The 21643-nt window shown below is 41.5% G+C and overlaps 1 protein-coding gene across 1 annotated transcript in view; it reads right to left on the bottom strand.

Moving 5' to 3' along the window:
* Rab11fip2 (RAB11 family interacting protein 2) overlaps window positions 1–21382 on the bottom strand; it is a 38028-nt gene extending 16646 nt beyond the window's left edge. The window contains exons 1-3 of the mRNA XM_008827325.3: window positions 20299–21382; window positions 14590–15032; window positions 13003–13468 (exon numbers count right to left, since the gene is read on the bottom strand). Of these exons, the coding sequence (XP_008825547.1) occupies window positions 13003–13468; window positions 14590–15032; window positions 20299–20651 (1262 nt within the window). The 5' untranslated portion in view covers window positions 20652–21382. The remainder of the gene's footprint in view (window positions 1–13002; window positions 13469–14589; window positions 15033–20298) is intronic.
* Between the last annotated feature and the right edge of the window lie 261 nt (window positions 21383–21643).

The raw sequence follows: 21643 nt of genomic DNA, 5'->3' as shown, positions 1-21643 counted from the left end.
TTTCTGTAAATAAAAGAGATATCATTCTAAAAATAATTTGGTGATAGCATAATCATATTTAATATTCAAATTCTCATCACATTCTTTTCTGTGAAGAAGTATTTATTTTCTAAAGCACAAAATGACAGAACATTAAAGTCCAGAGGCTACCACTTCAGACATGTTAAGGACCTTGAGTTCTGAAGCTATTGGAGCAGTATCTTCTACTGCTTTCATTGCTGAGACAATAAGAGGCTGCCTTCAGATCTGCCGAAGAGAATCGCCAGAGCCTCTTTGGGTTTCTGTAGCTGATGCCCTTTCTAAGGCTAATGGCCTTCCCAAAGGGGACTCTGAAATGTTGGAAGTGTTCAATAAATTGCCTTTATCCTTCGTACCATGACAGCCTATCTGATGGGCTAATATTTGAGGGCCTACAGCTTCACCAGAGACTCGAACCAAAACCTGACTTCTAAATCTGAACTCATCACGCCTGTCCCATACTCCCATCAAAATATGCTATTAGTGTACTTATATTTTCGTATTACATTGGGAAATCCTTCACTAAAGAAGTGAACCAAATACAACTCTGAATTAAAACTTAAATCATATTTGTATGATTTTTATTTCTAATAGTTTTGGACCATTCATTTCTTTGAAGATGAAAAATCTGTACAAAAGAAACATATTCGTGGGCCTCTCTGATAAACAAAATATGTGCTTCGCTGGAACACCATCCCCACACCAGGCTCCCTAACAAAGAGTTCATTATACTAATGCCACGCTGCTGCAGGGCACCCGTTAATTGGCTCCTTGGTAGCCTACAGTAGCAAACACACTTCCTCAGGAGCCTATGGGCACGGAATGACAGACACTGAATACAGCTCCCTAATTCCAACTAGGAAAGAAATGCTGTGATTACTCAGTTGTTAGTAAAAAGCTAATGATATAATAGTACAAAACCACTGTTTAAAAACTATTGCTTCAAAATCTATCAAACCGCTTCAATTCCCACTAAGAAAGAAAGACGTGGGTTTATTAATTGTTTGTAAAAAATTAAATATTATATAGAAAAAAACCCCTTGTTAAAAATTATTTCTTTAAAATATATCAAACCGCTTTTTTTTTTTTTTTTTTTGAGTCAGGGTTCACTATGTAGCTAAGGCTAGCCTTTAACTCATGATTTCCCTGCCTCAACCTCCCAAGTGCTGGAATTACAGGTGTGCATCACCATGCCTGGCTAACTACTTCCTTACAGAGCTTTATTACTGTTTACTAAGACGGAAGTGTCTATCAACTCACTTCCTAACTTACAGAGCCCATGTTCAGTAGTCAAGATAAAGATGAAAGGCCTCTTTCCAGAAGAAACACTTCCCCAGTTTTCAGTAGACCAAACTGCCCCTCCGCGACCTTCCTACAGCACACTCTACTCTGTGTTACTAGGTGATTTCTTAAACGTCCCTTCCCTTCGATACTATGACTTTGGCTTTCTGACAATCATAGCTTCAACAACCCTCTACTCTCAGCCTTAGTGGAGCTTTAAACGTGCTTATTAACCACAAACAAAAAACGGTAATCTGAACTTTAAGAAGACCAAGCTGATTCAAGTTACTGCTGTTTAATTAAATGGTATGCGTCCTTTTAGCAGAAAGATTTCTAAACTTACATAAAACACATAAAAAAATCATTTAACATATTTATTTACTTATAATCATTTAATATATACACTATACATTAACATGTAATAATTCAAAGGAGAATAAAACAAGTCATCTCTAAAGGACATAAATTCAAAGACAAATGTCAAATATCTAGATCCTAATATTTAGAAACTGATTAAATACAGATAAGGAAAACATCTTCATTATCAAATTAGCTGCTCTATTTTATATGTCATCAATTAGGTATTTAAAACACACTGGCTACAATGCACCACCATAAGTTAAATATACACAACACTCCCTGTATTTAAAAAGCTAAAGCTTTATTATCACAAAAATAAAAGTAATCCCAGGTGATGTGGTCACAGTGGAAACGTCCTAAGTACGAAAGCCAGAGGCCTGGTGAAAAAGTGTGACAGAAAGGAGGGCTACCAACATTAAGCACAGGTTATTCCCACAGACTGACAAGAGCCTACGAATGGGGAGGTCTGGAAAACCAGAACCACTGAAGAGAAATATGCAATACAGTCACTGCACTGCTAAGATGAAAGTACTTTGAATGTACAAACCTGTGAACACTGGAATTTACATTCTTGTGTTCAAAGAAGCCAAAGATTACTAAAATGTTGGAAAACAAACTTTCAAGAACTGTTATTGTTTTTGTACTAACTTCCTTGTGTCAACAAAAGGAACATAATTTCTATTCTCTGAAATAAAATGAAACAGACAAGGTATTACCTCATGATAAAAAACCAAAACCAGAAATACCACCAAGCTCTCAAAAACTCAACGTCAAGTCTGATTCAGAGACTACAGACCTTACACTATTGTACTAAATGCTGTATCCTGTCAAATTTAAGACACATCATGGGCTGGGAAGATGGTGTAGTTGGTAAAGTGTTTGCTTTGCAAGCATGAAGAACTTGAGTTCTGATCCCCAGGACCCCACAGAAGCTGGGCACAGTCACAGCATGTGCCTGTAAAGCATTGGAGATTCAGAGACAGGATCCCTGGGGCTTGCTGGTCAGTCAGTCTAGCCAAATTGGCAAGCTCCAGGTTCAGTAAGAAACCCTGTATCAAAAGTAGGGTGCGGAGAGATTGCGGAAGACACCCATTGTCAATGGCTGGCACCCATATGCACACTCATACACACACATGACACGTCATTAGAGCAGTTCCATTCCTCCTCCCTTACCAATCCCTCAATCCCTCAGCACTGCCTGCCCCCCTTCCACCCAGGGCAAAAACAGATTAGTGGGCAGATGCACTTCTCAAAGGTGTTCCTTTCTTTTACCCTCACTGCCAAATGTCCACAATTAACACACCTCAATATTCACAGACTTCCTTTCTGGTCTCCCAGTCTCAAGTTCCTATCTTCCTCCCCCTCTCCATCCCCACAGGCACTCCATCTTAGCTCTGAGCTAAAACCTTAACTCCATTATATCATAACCCAACTTAAAAATGCTCAGGGTTTCCCAGTGCCCGCACACCAGTCCTTAGGATGAAACTAAGACCTAATATTTACTAACTCCATAAACTCAAAGAACAAGATCCATAACTTAGTAATCTGATTCTCTTACATATGGTAAACACTGAAAAAATGATAATGAAAATATCATTTGATTATCAGAGCTGAAATTCAAAAAATAGCCATCCTGATGGCCTGGGGAGCTGAGCAGAGACAGGAGGTCATCCAAAGTTAAACTCTATACTCTTAAGCTTTGCAGGCCTGTCCCGCCTTTTGACATGGCAGCATGACATGGTTACCTTCAAAGTTTATGCTCAGACTATACAACTGAGCTACAAAAATCTCATGTTTTAGGTCTATGATTCTGTGTTGAGCCATATTCATAGTTATCCTCAGCCACATACTATAGATAAGAGGTCTGTAATAAATACTTGCTTAGGAGTTTTCTGAACCAAAATTATAGATAGCATACACAAGAAATAACCAGACCAAGTATTTGCAACTGGAAACTCCTAAACATGAAGGCAGCAGAGCGCTGACTGGAAGAACCCAGGTGAGAGTATATCAAAACCAAACTGGCCCTGGGAGCACCTCCTCTCTGGCTGACATCCTGACCATTCTAAAGTCAAAGAGGAGCAAGGTTAATCCAGCACAGGCAATTTTAGGGAACTGGCCAAGAGTGAAAAGTATATACAGCCACCAACATTTAAAGCAACTGGGAAGCACAGAACTTGTGTACTTCCAATGTACCCTCAACCACACAGTTCTGTAACAGCCTTTAACGAAGATCACCTATCTGCATGCATCAAGCTCCCTTGCTTCTTGGTTTAACGGAGAAATAATTCTCTCAAATATTACCTTAAACCCAAAATCTTACATATTGATTTATAAAAATTAGCACCCTGGGGTCATTGGAATACAATCTTAATACCTTCCTATCAGAAGCCTCCAGAGGACTTATGGGTTCTATCTCTCATTTGGTCATATTGTAATGACCTGCTCTCTTTAACTATCAGACTCACTATGTGTTACCCTGTGTCCAGTGCCTAAGAGCTCGTTAATTACCTAAACTGCATCTCCACAGGTCTTGTTAATTACCCGTCTCCTGTCTCAGAGGACCTTGTTAATAACTTGTACAGTCTCTCTAAAGAGGTCCTAACAACACATTAAAATTAAAGATGCTTTTCTCTTAGCACCTGTCAAGTGCTGTAAATTGAGAAATTTTCACATCAGTTTATTAACCTACAGTAGTTTTTGTGGGGGTTTTGGTTTATTTTCTTCCTTCTCTCTCAAATAATCTCTCTGTATCTTATCTCTCAGCTCGAGATAAAAAGGGAAAACTTAAGCAAAGTTTGTGCTTTTGGTTATACAGCTTTTTTTGTTTTCAATTTTGAAGCAATAAATATCAATTTGCATTAGTGAGTCAGCAAAGGGATGGCATGGTTGGTATCTGCAAATTAACCCAAAGGGAGATGCACCAGTTAATGAGACCCATTATAATGAGCATTCGGACGACAAAGAGTAAAAAAGTTTCAAGCACTCTCTGGGGAGTCAAACACAAGTTCTAGTTAGTGCTGTGGGAACTAATCACATTGAATACCTCTCCTTCCCAGTCTGTGTTACACAGGAAACATCCTGTAAATCCCAGGACACTAATGGATTAGTGGCTCAAAGAATCATCTTCAAGTTTACATTTTCAGTCTCATAAACCAGGCTGCAGGTTTTCAGCTGTGTGAAAGATTTATGGCCTACCAAGAATAACAGGCAAATTACCTTCTGACACATATGTACAAAAAGTAAATATTCCTATTAAAATAAATATATTCATGGGAAGGTTTATGATGCCAAGGACTGAGCTTTAAACTCATTCAGGGGGAAATGAGCATAAGGGGCATTATAAATGAAGATTTAACAGCTCTGAATAAGGTCTTTTCTTTAGGATCATTTGTTTACTGTATTTTTTCAAATAAAAAAATGTAACTTTACATCAGCAATCTATTTTTATGGGCATATAATACAGTTTCCTAAAAATAGTTACATGCTAATAAGTCTATGGTGACTTTTTTGATCTGTAAAAATTAGAAGCATACTTAAACATACATTCTGGATAACTGAAGTTCCTAGGAACGTATGACACAGCCAGGAAGTAACTAGGTTAAGAAGGAGAGAAAAAGGGGTGGGGGAAGAATGGAGAGTAACCAGACTGCAAAAGTAAAAGGCATGCTGTCATGTAGAATTACAAAATATTAGCGATAAATCCAACATCTTGGTGTTAGATACTATTGCTGTATTTCCTAAAAAATATCTGGCCTAAGCTCATCAGTTTAGAGGGGCACAAGCTCTTGGTTGCAGGAATGACAAGTGGAAACATGTGATCCAGTACCATAAAAAAGTCCAGGAGTTAAATAACAAGCACAGCACTAGTTATCCTAGAGGACTGGGAATGCACTACCTGGTACTCACAGCTCAGGAGATCAGGAGGTAAGGAAGAAAAGCAAGCTCTGCATGTCAATCACAAACAGATCCATGTTTCCAAGACGAAAACAAAATGTCTTCCATTACTCCTTGATCTCTGACTGTCTACATCAGCTCATCACACAAAGCAGGCTCTTATTAATGATGTTTTTAGACATTCAGAGTCTGGTGGCCGGGGTCTATAATCCCAGCTACTCAAGAGGCTGAGGCAGAAGCATCACAGGTTTAAGGGGGTCTGGCCAACAGAGCAGGTTTAAGGGGGTCTGGCCAACATAGCAAGTTTAAGGCCAGCCTGGGCAACTATCCCTTGTCTCAAAATGGAAAGTACAAAGAGAACTGGCTACAGCTCAGTGGTACAGCGCTGGCCTGGCTTGTGTGAGGCCTTAGGTTTAAAAATAAAGAAGTTCAGAGCAAGACAGGAGCAATTTTCTCTATAGATGGAGTCTAAACATTTTCAGGGACTGTAATTCCTTAGAAAAATACATCATGGGGCTTCTCTTCAACAACTACGGTACCATGGAACAGAAGCATGCTTCTAGTATTGCTCATCGCAAGTGATGACCAGGTTTTGTCTATATGCCGACAAACAATTCACCCCAGCACACATCATAAATAATGGTCACACAAGTCTGCCACTTCAACGCCCACTACAGGTCAGGTGTCGCCTATCTATTCTGTCAGACAGGATCCCTACCCTCCTCTCTACTCCTGCTTCAGCCAAGCTGTCTTCGGAGATGGGCCCTCTAGCTCAGGTAGGGTACCATCCTGCAAGCAAAGCTAACAGGACTAAGTTGTTCATCCATATCCAAGTTTATCACCTCAATTCCTGATCCCCTACTGAATGAGTCTGACATTCAGCAGCTTTAAACCTAACTGGTTACCAGGGAGAAGTTATGAAAATGTTGCTTTTCCTTTAAGGCCCAATGATCAAAGTTTCTAATTCCATCTCAAGAGAAGCCCGAATAACTATGGTTTAAAAAAAAAGTAAAACAAGAACTGGAGAGAGGGCTCACTGGTTAAGGGGCCTGGCTCTTGTAGAGGACCCAGGTTCTATTCACAGCACCCACATGGCGACTAACCACCATCTGTTAACTCCAGTTCCAAGGGATCTACTACCCTTTTCTGACCTCTGCAGGCATTGCACAACACAAGTGCACTTACATACCTGCAGGCAATACACTCATACGCACAAAATTAAAAAAGTATTAAAATAAACAGGATCCGTGCTAATCCACACTACCCTAGGTGAGAAGAGGCCAAGCAGGAAGTCAGCAAGACTGCTGCAGAGCTCCACAACTCGGAGGACTGCAGAACCAGACCCAACAAGCATCCCCGGTGGCCATTCCAACTCTTCCCTAAGATCAGATCTGAAGAAGAGAAAGGCAGGATCCTACTCCAGAAAGCATGAGCTCTTAGCACTGTGTACTGATGGGCTTCGAACACTCTTGCCTGAGCTCAGAAGGGGAGACAGCCCAGCTCACAAGGTCCATGGGGTAGAAGTGGAAGTACTGTAAGGAAATGAACCTCCAAAGCCGTAGGAGGCTCAGTTAAGAGAACAGCTGCATAGGTACAAAAGAGCTAAATACGATAACCCTTAACATTCGCAAGAGGAGTTTGGAGTTGGTGTTTAGACCCATGGTTCTTAAGCATTTGATCTACTTTGCTTTTTGTTGCTGTGATAATCACTCTGACCAAAAGCAACTTGGGGAGGAGAGGGTTTGTACCTTACACTTCCAGGTCACAGTCCATCACTGAGGGAAGTCAGGGCACAAACTGAAGGAGAGGCCACAGAGGAAGGCTGCTTACTGACTTGCTTCCTTTGCTTGCTCAGCCTGCTTTCTCATACAGCCCAGACCAACATGCCTACTGATGGTGCCACCCACAGTGAGCAGGGCCCTCCTACTTCAATCATCAATCTAGACAACCCCCCACAGGCAAATCTGATGGAGGAAATTCCTCTTTTGAGATTTCCTCTTCCAAGATGATTCTAGTTTGTGTCACGTTGACAATAAAAACTATCCAGTATACACTTCCGACCTGGGCTTTCTTAAAAGGGACCCACAGCTCCAATAAGCAGGATAAATAATGAAGTGGTAGGTCAACTACATGCGAAGGCCTCAGCCACTGATACTGGGAGCATCTGTCTTTCAACGTCCTAATCGTTGTTTTTGGACTCACATCTTCTTGGGATCCAGGTCGCTCTGTTCTTCCCAAAGATCCTCTCCTCTTGGCAAGTGCAGGAGTCAGCACACTGTTTCTATAAAAGGTCCAGGGATAAGGCTGAGTGTAGTGCTGCACACCTGTAATCCCAGCACTGGAGAAGCAGACTAAAGCAGAGGATCACAAGCTTGAGGCTAGCCTGGACTACATATTGAGACTAAGGAGGTTTTTAAAAAAGTCAAAAACATTTTGGCTCTGTAGGTTGTGTCTCTGACACAAGTATTCAACCCTATCATTCTAGCACCAAACAGCCACCTAGACAGGATGGTTGTATCCCAACAACACATCACTTACAGAAACAGTCAGCAAGCCAGAGGTGGGCCACAAAGCCAATCCCTAGTCTAGGTGTGAAGAAGAGGCGATGTGGGCAAGACTGTAGAGAAGGTACTTCCAGAAGTACATTGCAGCATACCCCCACTGTCTCTTTACTGAGCCACAGCTCAAGCACATGCACTACCTACAGGGAGGGTTTAGGCTAGGCTCCTGTAGAAAACATGACAGGAGTGGTGGTATCCTGAGGCAATCCCAGTACTTGGGAGGCTGAGGCAGGAGGGGCTCAGATTGAGCCCATCCTGGACTACAAAGATGCTGTCTCAAAAGCAACATTGATTAGGTGAACACATCTGCCCATCTCTACTCCTCAAGTTATTTATCATTTCTTTAAAGAATCATTTGCTGTAAATAAATTTTAAAATGTTCGCCAAATAGGCATATTTGTTTTTAGAAAATGATAGTCTGCTGATACAGAAAATCACTGCTTTATAAGAAAAACCATACAACAAATTACTCTTCAAGTCTGCTGATAAATAAAACATCAATACTGATGATGCTAACTTCCCTGTGATGTTTATCAATAAAAAGCAGGCAGAGCAGCAATTCTGAAGTGCAGACACTACCAACAATAAACTGACATATTTTTCGGAAAATATAGGAATTCCAACTACACTTTCCTGCTCACAAAAAGCAGATGTGCAGAGACGCCACATGCTAGACAGTATTGGATTCTCAGTGGAAAACTGAGCCGGTACCCACAGCCAGCACAACAGTGTACACTAAACTCAACCCCATTTCCCTCAGGTACACAGGGAAACCCAGTTTCTTAACGGGTTGCAATGAAGATGGGACCTGACTGAACTCTGGCAAAAGGGACAAAGTGGACACAGAACACTGTCTGGCACAGCAAAAACATTACAAGGAAGTTCTTAAGAAGCCTCATTCCTGAGAGACTGCACAAGCCAAGTAACTCCATGGAGCACCCACTCACTCCATTCCCCTCTCTCTGAACTGCCTAGAAAAGCCACTATGATCTGGAATTACCACAGTTAATAACCTACCCTAATACCAAGTTCTTACAGGCACTAGAAGTGTGTCATTTATATTATAATATTAAATTTAATGACCCTATAAAACTCATTTTTTTTAATATTAGCACCAGGGACTGAACACAGGACCTTGCACACACTAGGCAAGTACTCTACCACTGAGCTACATCCTCACTCTCTTTATTTAAAAACTTTTTCAACACTGAGAAAGGATCTCATTAAATTGCACTGGCTAACACACCTGGTCTCTCTTTAGATTTTAAACAGTGCTCGTATAAAAATAAACATGTGTCCACCTTCTTCCTGGATCCATTTTCAGTCTACTAAAAATATCTTCACAGTTCACACTGGATGGTAGTAGGAGACAGAATGAAAGTAACATTTTAGGGAACCGACCTGCTCTCCTGTGTTTGCTCAAAGTTTCTAACATGTACTGTCTGCCAAGCCTTGTGCTGGAGATTAAGATCAAAGTGATGAACGAAATGCATAGCCTGCCCTCAAAACATTCCTGATGGTAGGAGAAAAAATGACTAAGCTATGAGTGAACGACGGGAATGTTCCTTCAAAATGCTAAGACTGCATCAGAAAATGGGGCAGCTCAAGAAGCTACCAGTGCTCCCTAGCAGAGGGGGACAGGCTTTGGCAAAGCAGGGCGAGTTACCGTAAAGAACCAAATTCGTAACCTCAGGAAAGTGTGCAAGGAACCTTGCTCTGTGGTGAAGCAGTCCACATAAACCTAACCAATTTTCTCATTGCTTTTCTACCAAGGCTATAGCAACAATTCCAGAAAGACGCAAGATGAAGCATATTTTGTGATTTCCAAGTGGTTTTTCCAGGTGGATGTTATATAAACAAAAAACAAAAACTCTAACTCCTAAAAAAAATTGTTCCTTAGTACACTCAAGATGCAGAGGGGCATAAAGAAAATTCTCCAGTTCTAATCACAAACCTTGCTCACTCCCGTGCTAACGCAGCTCCCAGGTTCCTGCAATCACTGGTAACAGTTCACTCATCAGGTTCATGGCTACACAGTTTACCTTGAGCATTACTCAGTATCATCACAAACATGGGTCACAAGGATCCAGGAGACCCTGGAAGCAGGTTTACTTAGCATACTGGAAAAATAATTTACAACACTCGAGTCTGTAACTTCAGAAGCACAGGTCTGTATGCCACTGTAAGAGTTTTAAATGATCCACATAGCTGAGAGACAATACCTGGAGGGCACACGGGAATTCTAGACACTACTGGGTAAAGACAACATGATTCTGGCAATATCCTCCCCAATTCCAAAAAGCTACTGGCTGGAAACTAGGAACTGTGCTCTTTTCTTCTACTTAGAGTCAATTGTTTATACACTAGTAATTGGAGCTGCCCATTTACTGTAAATGTTTTACATTGACCACAAAGATGGCTTGTGACACACAAAGCGTAATTTCCCAGGAACCCATACGTCTGTCCTCACATCTGGTGACTCGTAAACACTAAGAAAAAAAGTCTTAAAATTAAAAAAAATCTATACTTCGGGTGGGAGAAATGGCTCAGGGGTTGAGAATACTTGGTGCTCTTGCAGAGGACCTGGGTTCTGCCCCAGTACCCACATGGAGGGTCACAACTGCCTGTCACTTCAGATCCTGGGATCCAATGTCTTCTTCTGGCCTCTGTGGGCCTCAGGAATGCACATGGTATACATACATACATGCAGACACTCAAATATACACATAAAATAAAAATAAGTAAATCCTTGAAAATTTTATTTTTACACTTTCAATCATATAGCAAATAATAGAGGCCTAATTTTGATAGAAGTATCAGTTATATTAAAGTCCCCAACAAAACTGAAATCTATCAAAAGACTACATTCCCTATTACAGCCCATGGCAGTCCAGGTATGAACACAGCCCAAGTACAAGGTAATTAAAGACTTGAGATACTTATTTTTTTCATATGCTGACATAATTTTAAAACATTATTTGCCAACTATTTCCCATCTTCTTGATTTTCACTGACTTTAAAATTAACAAGAGAAAAAAAAAAAATCAGGAAGGCGGGGCGGGGGGGGCTTCCATTTACTCCTGTAGCTTGTAGCTAGGAACTGATGAGATAAATGTGTTATGTTAGGCAGACCAGGAGAAACACCAACATGTCTTCAAACAGCACATCAAAACTATGAACTCTTCAACAGAATATTGATACATGGGATGTTTGTTTCTCTGGCCATTCCTAAAATTACAGCAAATCCCCATCTGATGATAAAAGCCAAGCAGTATGAGCACTTCCCCTGGCAAGTTCAGTGCAGATTTTAACCTGTCACAGAAGATGCATACATGACAGAGAGGTGGGAGACAAAGAGCCCAGAAGTGGCTGCTGAGCTACATTTCCTGTTTACAGTGGGACAAAAGCAGCAAAGCATTGATTCTGAATAAAATATGTGAAAACTTCAAACAAAACAGAGGTCACAGCTCCCTTTCTACAATTCCTGGGACCGAAAGAGTTTCAGATTTCAATTTGGGGGGATTTTAGAATATCTGCATAGAGTTTACATTTTGAGTATTAGTAACCCTCAAATCCAAAATCTGAAACTCAGAGTTCCATCTGCAACGAAAACATTAATACTACTGCCCATACTTCTATAGAAAAGCATTATCAGGCCGGGCATGGTGGCGTACACCTGTAGTCCCAGCACTTGGGAGGCAGAGGCAGGCAGATCTCTGTGAATTCGAGGCCAGCCTGCTCTACATAGTGAGCTCCAGGCCAGCTGGGGCTACAGGAGACACTGTCTCATTAAAAGACCAAAAAAAAAAAAGGAAAGCATTATCAGGCTTCAGATTCAGGCTTCACCATCTATGGGCTCCCTATTGAGGGCCTGGCTTTGTACTACACACTTCATGTATTATTTACCCTCACTGAATCCTACCAACTACACTATTATTTCCTTTGCTTCACAGTTGCAGATGCTGAGCTCTACAGAGGTCATAACACCACAAAGCCAGGATTCCCACTCAGGGCTATTATATTTTACAACTGGAAGAAAGCTTTCCATTGCACTGCAAACTACTCCATCTCTACTCTACCATGCTCTTCCATAATTACTCAAAGTTTCATGAAGTTCATCCTAGTCTTTACTCGAAGCTCTTTCACCAGGCCCCCCATCATTCACTTGCACAAAGTCCATAATTATACTGAGACACATGTAGTTTCAACTTTTACTGTGGGACAAGTACCAGCATACACATATTTGAAGAACTTGGGAGTTTTAAAAAAATCTAACCTTTACCATCTGATTATTCCTATGGCTGTAAGTCACCAGAGCGTACTCACTGGTGGACTTGCTATATCCTCAAGGGTCACTGGAGTCCAGGAAACATTCCCAAATCAAAATTATTTCCAATCAGCCAATTAATAAGGAGAGTTAGCATCTATTATGAGGCCATTAAGACTTCAGCCGTCTTTGTTAAAGAAAGCACGTGATCTGCTTTTGGTCCACTAACGTTCTTCAGTCAGCCCATGAGTTAAGCCCTGGGAAGTACCTAGAAACATATTTCTGGCTTGAAATATATTTTTAATATCTATAGCTTATTCATTCTCACAAGGTCTCATATAAAACCAGGCTGTTTTCTCTAAAACTTGTGATTTCTAGCTCCCATACATAGTAAGCAGTAGTCTAGAAGAATAAGAACCCTTTCCTTCCAAGGTAAAACATCCAATTCCAAGAATGTATACAAGCAACACTGTTGGCTCTATGATGAATTACAAACGTGTGTGCATGTGTTTGGTGTATGTTTGCATGTGTGTTTATCCATGTGTTTAAGAAGGAATATTTGCTATTTCCAAGTATAAGGTTTTCCCAGCAGCACAGATTTTTCCTCAGTAAGCTTACCTTGAAGATGGCAACAGAGTTGAAGCCCTGAATTTTGTTGTAAACGGATTGGTTGACTCATAATCAAAACAGTCCTGCCGATTTTCACTAAATGCATTAGGTGATTTCAAGTCAGAGGGGCTATCAGAGCCCCCGTTGAGCTTATCGGCGCGCCTGCTGTCTTTCTTCCCAGTCACTCTTTCAAAGAGGCTCACTTTCTCCCTTTTCTCTCTCTTATTTTCTTTCCTCACTTCAATTGCTTTTGAAAATAAATTCACACCACTGTCCCATGACTCACTGCTTTCTTCAAACGGATTTTTCTTCCTTGGCAGTGTTGCAAATTTTTGGGGTAATGAAGCAGTCACGTTTGTAAATGGGTCATTCTGTCTCCCGAAAGAGGGTTCACCTTCATCCACAATGCTGTCACGTTGGTTCAGTTTAGAAGTATCGAAGCTCAGTGTTCTTCTGTGTGGAGACTTGAGACTTCCTACAAATAATTTTGTTGTTAATACGTGACTGGTGACACATGCCATCATACTACCTGACACATTCTGTGTGGATTCTGCTGCTTTTAGAGTGAGAGCAATTAACTAAAGATATTAACCCTCAAAATTATCAAAGAAAACAACCTTAAAATTAGGTATAGCATTCTAAAGAAGGTAGCTAATAATAATTAGTGTGTTGTTAGACAATTAGTAACTAACTTGGAGCAGAACCATTACATGAGCAAAGTATAATGTCAAACTAGAGACTCTGCTGGCATGATTACAATGGAAATTCCCAGACTTTTCCATCATTAGAAGTAAATTTACTTTCCTCTCAAAACAAACATTTTTCTAGGAATGCTATAATGAAAGGGAATGTTCATTTATGCTGCAGGGGTGTTTGGTCTGTGGCCACATGAGTGTAGAGGCCAGAGGTCAACCTTAGGTGTCTTTTTTCAGGAGTCTTACACCTTGTTCTCACTCTGTACTGGAGCTTACCAACGCTCACCAATAAATCCCTTGGATCTACCTGTCTCTAAGTTCTCAGCACTGGGATTACAAACTGGCACCACCAAATGCCTGACTTTTTGAATATGGATTCAGGGTAACAAACTCAGTTCCTCATGCTTTCAAGGCATGCACTTTACCAACTGAGCCATCTCCCTGGCTCTGTGAGAAAGTGAAAAAAGAGATCAGGCCACCTATAAATAGAGGGGCTGGAGAGAGGGCTCAGCAGTTAGGAGCACTGGCTGCTCTTGCAGAGGACCTGGGTTCGCTTCCCAGCACCCACATGGTGGCTCACAACCACCTGTAACTCCAGTTCCAGGGGATCTAACACCCTCTTCTGGCTTCCTTTGGCACTGCACACATGTGGTACACTTACCTATGTGTAGGCAAATATTCATACACATCAAATAAATGAATCTTTTTTAAAAGTTCTATAATATAAATACAAATAGAAACAATCTGAGGATCAGTAGATGCTTGGTCAATATTTAACAAATGCCTGGTGTTAGTAAACACTACCAAGAAACTGCAATTTTTATTTTCAACTTTAGAATGTAGACTTTAAAGAGGGCCACTGAGACCCATGAGGACAGACTGGAGATGAGATGCCACTTACCACTTTCTGGAACAACTCCAAAGGGATCTATCTGGCGGCTGAGAACATGTGTCGGGCCTATGGCGCCAGACTTCAGCTTCTCTGAAGACACGTGGGACCCAGTTAAATCAGACATGGAATGCGCAGAAGAGAGCCGCTGAGGACCCAAAAGAAAAGGCTTCTTTGGTTTGGATTTCATCTGCATTTCACCACTTGAAAATTCAGTACTGGTATTGGGCATGTGAGTACTTGGAATGATGGCGGAAGATGTATCAGAAAACGTTCCGTCATTTTTTCTCCCTTTCATTTTATCTTTTAATTTTGCAAAAGGAGATCTTGTTTTATCCTTCATCGACAAGTCAAACATACTTGCTGTCATATTGTTCCTCATAAACTGAATATTGACCTTTATCTCACCCCTGTTTTTTATTCTTTTTCCTTGTTTGGATTCTAATCTAAACCACCTTAAAGAGAAGGGAAAAAAAAATCGGTTGTAACACATATGAAGACAGCAAGCTTTGTTGTATCCAACTCTAGGTAAAGTGATCACTTATCTCGCAATCTAAGCACCAAATGACAATCTGTCAACTACAGTGTTTCTGGTTTTACTCTTATTAAAAAGAAAAGGAAGAACAAACAAACTGGTCCTGGTTTTGCAGCAAGACAAACCCAAAGAAACAGTCTTTGGAGAATACACCGAGGGTTGTAGATAACCTTTCCCCTCATTATTCAAAAGTCATCAATCAGTAAAAATTCTTATCAACAATAGCTAATTATGTTTCCATATGGGATAAGTGTTACTAATGGCCTGAGGACATTTATACATTCAAAAACACTGAGCCAGAAACTTGGAAAGAATTCATCACTTCAAATTATTTCTGAGTACCACAAAATGACAAATGATGACATTTTAAATAAAGCAATACTTAGTCCCATCCCCTAATATGATTTATATGACTATTATAGGAATTTTATTATCAATGGAAACTACTACATACAGTTTGCTCATCAAAACTGCAAGTGATGTCATTTAGAGTCCTATGAAATGGATCTAAGTCTTTTCCTGATTATGTGAAATAAGTAAAATTTAACAAGTGGTAAACAAGACATTTTGTGAAGTTTCAAGAAAAAAGCTCCCATATTCCTGTCAGGAAGCTACTGATGCTACTGAATAAAAAGGCTGATGAATGAGGCCAGACGGCCAGCTTTGGGCCCTGCTCCCAATGCTGCCAACTCTCAAGCGATCTATAAGACATAGGGCTTATTTTGGTTTTGTTTACAGTTTTCCATAAGAATTTCTCCAGTTGTTGGTGTCACTAGTGGGCACTCCACAGGGCAAAGAGCCAAGAAGCCTGCAGAATCAAGCCTGAAGGAGTTGCTGCACTGTCTGCACATCCTTCTGCACATGTCTTTAGCCCCATTCTAAAGACATGCTATTTAAATATAGCTCAAACAGAGGGGAACACATTTCCTTAGCTACAAAGCAACTCTGACCTAATTTTACATTTGTTCCTTTTCTCATTGTTGCCAACAGGATATGGCAAGAGATGAGTGAACTTACTTAGTATGTATGCATCAAGCTGAGGACCAGCTCCCAGGAAGGACCAAGAATGGATATACAATCTACATCAGGTTCACACACAATCTACATCAGGTTCGCATACAATCTACATCAGGTTCCCAAGGGTGGTTTCTTGATTAACTAATCGAAACCATTCAATCAATTACTATATGCAGCATGGGTGCCCAACAGTTCCTTACAGTACAAAATTTTATAATATAAAGCATTATTTTGAGATCCTAAATTAAGAAAAATTTTATATAAGGTAAATGGTGAAATCTAAAAAGAAATGGGACCAAGAAGAAAGGACTGCAACGAACTGTGGACAGAGAGCCCTGAACCCACACACAAGCTCTCAAAACCTGCAAATGCAGTGCGGCTGAGTACCCAGAACTGACTCGTGGTTTTGGAAAACAGCGCCATTTTTTTTTTTCATTTACATGTTTTTTAAAATTTTTAATTGAACTTTTGTGAATCTCATACAATATATTTTGATCATATTTTGACCCTCCCCTATCTACACCCCTTTTATAGGCCCCTGCACCGGATGTCATGTACAACAGTCACCCATTTTCAATGAACTGAGAAACACTTTTAGATGGGTGATATGAGAAACACTCTAAAATCTGAGGCGTCATGGAACAAGGATGAAAACTTAAGAAATGCGCCCCCAAGCAAGCAACCAAAACCTAGCAGAAGAAAGCAAATCTAAGAAAATGTATTAACAATCCCCAAAATGGAAGGGGGTGAAGATGGTCAAAATTCATACAATCTTTGAAGTAAGGTCAAATCCTCCACTCCTCATTCAGACACGAGGAAACCGAGGCACAGAGCAGGACATGCCACTTCCCACGTGGATGTCGGTAAGAGAAACATCTAAAGCTGATGAGTAGCATCTGCGGGAAAATACAAGCTCTTCCTCATCTGATGAAGCACATGTGTTAATAAGGTTAGCCACATGGCTGTCACACATTACAGAATGCTGCATTTAATCAAGACGCACGAGAGCCAAAGAGGGAGGCAACCCAGACCCTCGTGCTGGAGAGCAAGCTCCCTGAGGGCAGCTTGCCCTGAACAAACAGTCCACTCTGGTTTTTATTTCTACAACCTTATTCCTAAACTCACCAAGCTACAACTCCAAACGTTGTGTATTTTACCGTTTTGTTCTTTAGTAGGAACTGCTAAACACCTACATAAGCTTTAAAGAATAAAACAATGCTGCATTTGAATATAAACTGTAAATTTTTCCACCCTCCTCCAAAAGAAATACCTGCAAAGAACTCTGACAAACACACTAATTTCAAAGGTAGGCCTCACAAGTAACTTTAGCTGCTCTGTTTCGAAACTAAGAGAAGAAGGAAAGTCTTAATGAGAACTTCAAGAATCCTTCCTGAAACAGTGTCTTCTCAGGCTTTAAACAGACAAAACGAAGACACAGCACTTGGCGCTGGCTGGGTTAATGCTGCTGCTTTCCCACTTCTGAAGCGCTGGGTGGAAATGGTGCGTGGCCTCTGTTCAATTTTCAGTGGGCACAGGTCCATGTTCAAAACCACCACACATGTGGGAGCGATTCCCAAGCAAGTGGTGCTATGTGGTCAGAAACCGGACAAGGCTGGCAGTGAGGGTGCCAGAGGCCAGGAGGCAGGTGCAACAGAGACCCCCACGCAAAAATCTACATACGTACGACCCACCTAACTTGGGACTGATATTAAGTTTCATGAACACTGAAAAAAAAAATCACCTACTTCAATATAAAAACAAAAAACCAACGGATATTACATAATAGCATCAATGATTTTCCTATTCTATCATTAAACATTATATTAGTCCCTTAAATCTCATGCCAGAACCAATCCAGACATCTATTAAAGGGGGGAGATGCAAAGTTTTCTTTCCACTGAAAGGGTCTGGCTTGGGCCCTCCCCTCCTCACCCCATCCCCATCCTTTAACAGAAAAAAAAAATTTCAAAGTGGAAGAATAAGTTAAATATTTTTAACCATAATTCTTTTTTGCCTCTCATGACACAACTGGAAGACAAGATGTAAATACTTGTCATTTTCCCTGTCAAAAAGTGCAAAGTGTCACACCCAACAGTTTCATGGGATGTCTAGATCAGCTGGTAGCCTTCATCACTCATTTCAGTGTTCCAAAAAGCACTTGGGAATATGCTGAGAAGGGTTAGCAATGTGCAGAATATTAAATACCTTTCTTTAATACACTGGTGGCTCAAGTCTGTCTCTTACTATGCCACATGCACAGCTGGGCTGGAAAAGGAAGCTATTAAATATATTAAAAATCTAGAAATATTACCAATAAAGATACCTCATCAAATACGCAGTACCAATTTAGTTACCAAAAAAAAAAAAAACTTAAGGGTTTAATAACATAATATCCAAAAATCCCTTTTCGTGCAATAACATCACAAGCTCTGTTGATAACATTTCAAAGCATTTCCCCTCCCCAAATTCTCATTGATTTTATAGAGACTACGATATTAGAACACTGTTCATGGCCAAATTTACTGTAACTGTGATTCTGAAAGAAAGAAATAAAACAGGAAGAAATTTTAAAAGGTTATTTGGTCCACAGGATCTTTGGGTCCAGACTTAGGCCTACATAAATTTGGAAAATTTAAGTTCCAGAGGCATGCAGTGTATTTTCATTAACAGTAAGAGTATGGTAAAAAAAATCTGAAGTTGCAATATACTTAAAAGTGTATATTTAAAACACTTTCACAGTATACACAAGTTGCCCAAAACTGACAATTTGAGACAAATTATTTGGTTATTGGTTAGATTGGTCAGTTTTCATTTTAAATCTGATGAAGAACCCTTCAGAAGAAAGTGAAGGCCACGTGTTAAGTATCAGTTTTGTTATTAAAATCATTAAGTATGCAACTTTACTTTAAAAAAAAAAAAAACTTTTTCTTTTTAAAATATTTGTGCCTCCTCAGTCTGAATATTTACCATTTTTTCCCTCTTGCATTCCTAGCATTTTATCCTACACACACTAAATCTTAGTAAAAGACTTGATTCAAAACAAAACAAAAAATTCCTATTAAAAGAAGTCAGCTGGCAGGTATTACAGAAAAAAAAATCAAGAGACAGTTATTTTAAAATGTAAGAAATTAACATAAACTTAAATTATCACTATAAAAAAGTTTTCTAAAGGCCACATAAACTTCAGTTAGAGCTGTAAGGAACACCAAAGCTTTTTGGAAAATCTGAAGTCCTCTTGGAAGTTCCACTCATTCTTCACCCATAAATTCCAGTGACCTTAATGTCCTCTCAGATTAGAAAAAAAAATGTAGTTAAGAGATGAGGTGAATCTATCTACATTCCGAAACACTGTCCTTTTTTTCGACTTAGGACATAACATCCTGGTGTTAATTTGTATTATGATTTCTTAAATTAAGAATATCTAACTCAAGTTTGAAAGTCATATTTTAAAAGCCATGTTTTCATTGAAGAAGTCATTAAATCACTTCATCACAAGAATTTAATCACTGTCTCCAATCTTACAGCAGTTAATGCACTCTAAACACACCAGCTTTGCTGAACTAATTCTTTGGTAAACAATAGCCCCACTATACTGCAAATTCAAAGGAAAATGTTAGTGGGTTCAAGACTGAAGATGTTTGTGCGTACTCCCAAAACTTTTTTTTTCTTTTAACAACTTTCTTCTCCATCAAGATGTACTGACCCTGAAAACTGGGGAGCAAAAATAAAGGCCAATTGTGTTTATAAAGCTGATAAAATTCAGTAATTTTATCTTTTGACAGTCACAGTGCTCAACACACATAGAAATATTTCGCTGATTTTAATTTTCTGATTATGGAAAATGGCAATGTTTAAAGATAATTTATACCTATATTAGTTTTAGTTGGTGAACACTGCTCCAGGCCTCTTACAGAAAGTATTAACTTTCAAAGTATTCCATTATTTAAGAGATGCTTACCTCAAACAAAAATGAGAAAATGGGTTAATCATTCCACTTTAAAAAAAAATGCTTCATAGCAAAGGCTATTTTTTACTTCAAAGTCATGCAAATAGTGCTTAAAAATGGGTCATATTTCAATTCCAAAGACCAATGCCTCAAATACATAAGAACAGTAAATCCATATATATGTTTAAGCTCCCCCAAATTCAAAATAAATTACGTAACTTACTCTGTTTTCCTTCTTTGTTTGTCCTCAAAGATGTCATTGAGATTAATTGCCACCTGCCCTAAAAACTTATCCAGCCCCACCAGGGACCTGTGCATCACTACAAGGAAAAGAATGTATTTCTCAGGATTGCCCTGCATGAGCATCCCGGGCAGCTCAAAGGAGGCCTCCTCCTTCCAGACCGGCTCCAGGGTTTTCTCGGCTACGGACGTGGAGTATTTTTCCTTGCCCAACTGAATTATGGTGTATGTGTCATTGGTGCCACTTTTGCCTTTTGGCTTCAGATCTTTAGCTTGGAGCACTGTGACCTGCACGTGGGTTGGAAACCACTTTTGGGCTTGCTCGGACAGCATCATTCTGTCCCCCTTTTATTGTTGTTTGGATTTGTTTGTCCGTGCACCGAGTTCAGGAGCGCAGGTGGTGCCCCTCCCGCAGGGAGAGCCCGACTCCCTGATCACAGCATCCTCAAGCGCACTTCGCCGAGCTCGGGGCGGGATGGGGGGTGCTGTCCCCGATTTCCCTATGGGCTGAGGTCAAAGAGCTCGGCGGGGCCAGTGCCGGGACCCGGCCGCTCGGGGGTCCCTTTCCTCCGCAGAAGCACAAGGGCCCACATCACCTGGCCGCGCCGTCCAGGCCTCCGCGCGGACTCCCGCGCCTCGCGTAGCCACCGTCCCGGGGACGGTCCTCGGCAGCCGGCGGCGCCCGGGGCCTGCGGCCGGCAGGCAGCTAAGGCCCGACCGAGCGCCTTGGAAGTAGGAGCGCCTGCGGCCTGCGTCCCCGCCGCCGAGCCGCCTCCGCCGCGCGCGGGCCCGGCTCCTCCTTCGACCCCGCTGATACGAACCGCCCGCGGCCCGCGCGGCCTCGCTCGCACGCTCTTGCCAGCCTCTTGCTCCGCCCGCTGCTCGGCGTCGCAGCTCCTCCTCCCGGGCGGAGGTGGGTCACGCTGACCGGAGCGAGGCGGGCAGACGCGGCCGTCCCTAGCGGGACATGAGGCCTGAGCCGTGGGCTGCAGGGCAACGGGACCGCGGGGCCGAGGCCTGGCCGGGGACCCTCGGCTCCTAGCGCCCGGAGGGCGGCGGCCGCGCCACTTCCGGGTTCTCTGGCTCCATGTTGAGCTGGGCTGCGCGAGGGGCGGGGCCGGGAGGGGTCGGGGGTCAGCGCCTCCCTGGTTGCCGTGGCAACGGGGCTGCGCGGCGCGGAAGGCAGGGGCTGGGATGCGCTAGCGGGAGTGCGGGGCTGTGGTTCCGGCGGACGTCTGCGGGGCCTTGCTGGGTGGTATGAGCTGGCAGCGGCCGACCGGAGTGCCCCGAGAGGCGGGCGCCAGACCCTGCACACCGCCTGCACTTGG

The sequence above is a fragment of the Nannospalax galili genome, unplaced genomic scaffold, assembly GCF_000622305.1.
Source record: "Nannospalax galili isolate Female #2095 unplaced genomic scaffold, S.galili_v1.0 scaffold31, whole genome shotgun sequence".
Lineage (NCBI taxonomy): Eukaryota > Metazoa > Chordata > Mammalia > Rodentia > Spalacidae > Nannospalax > Nannospalax galili.
This window is presented reverse-complemented; position numbering and strand designations above follow the sequence as displayed.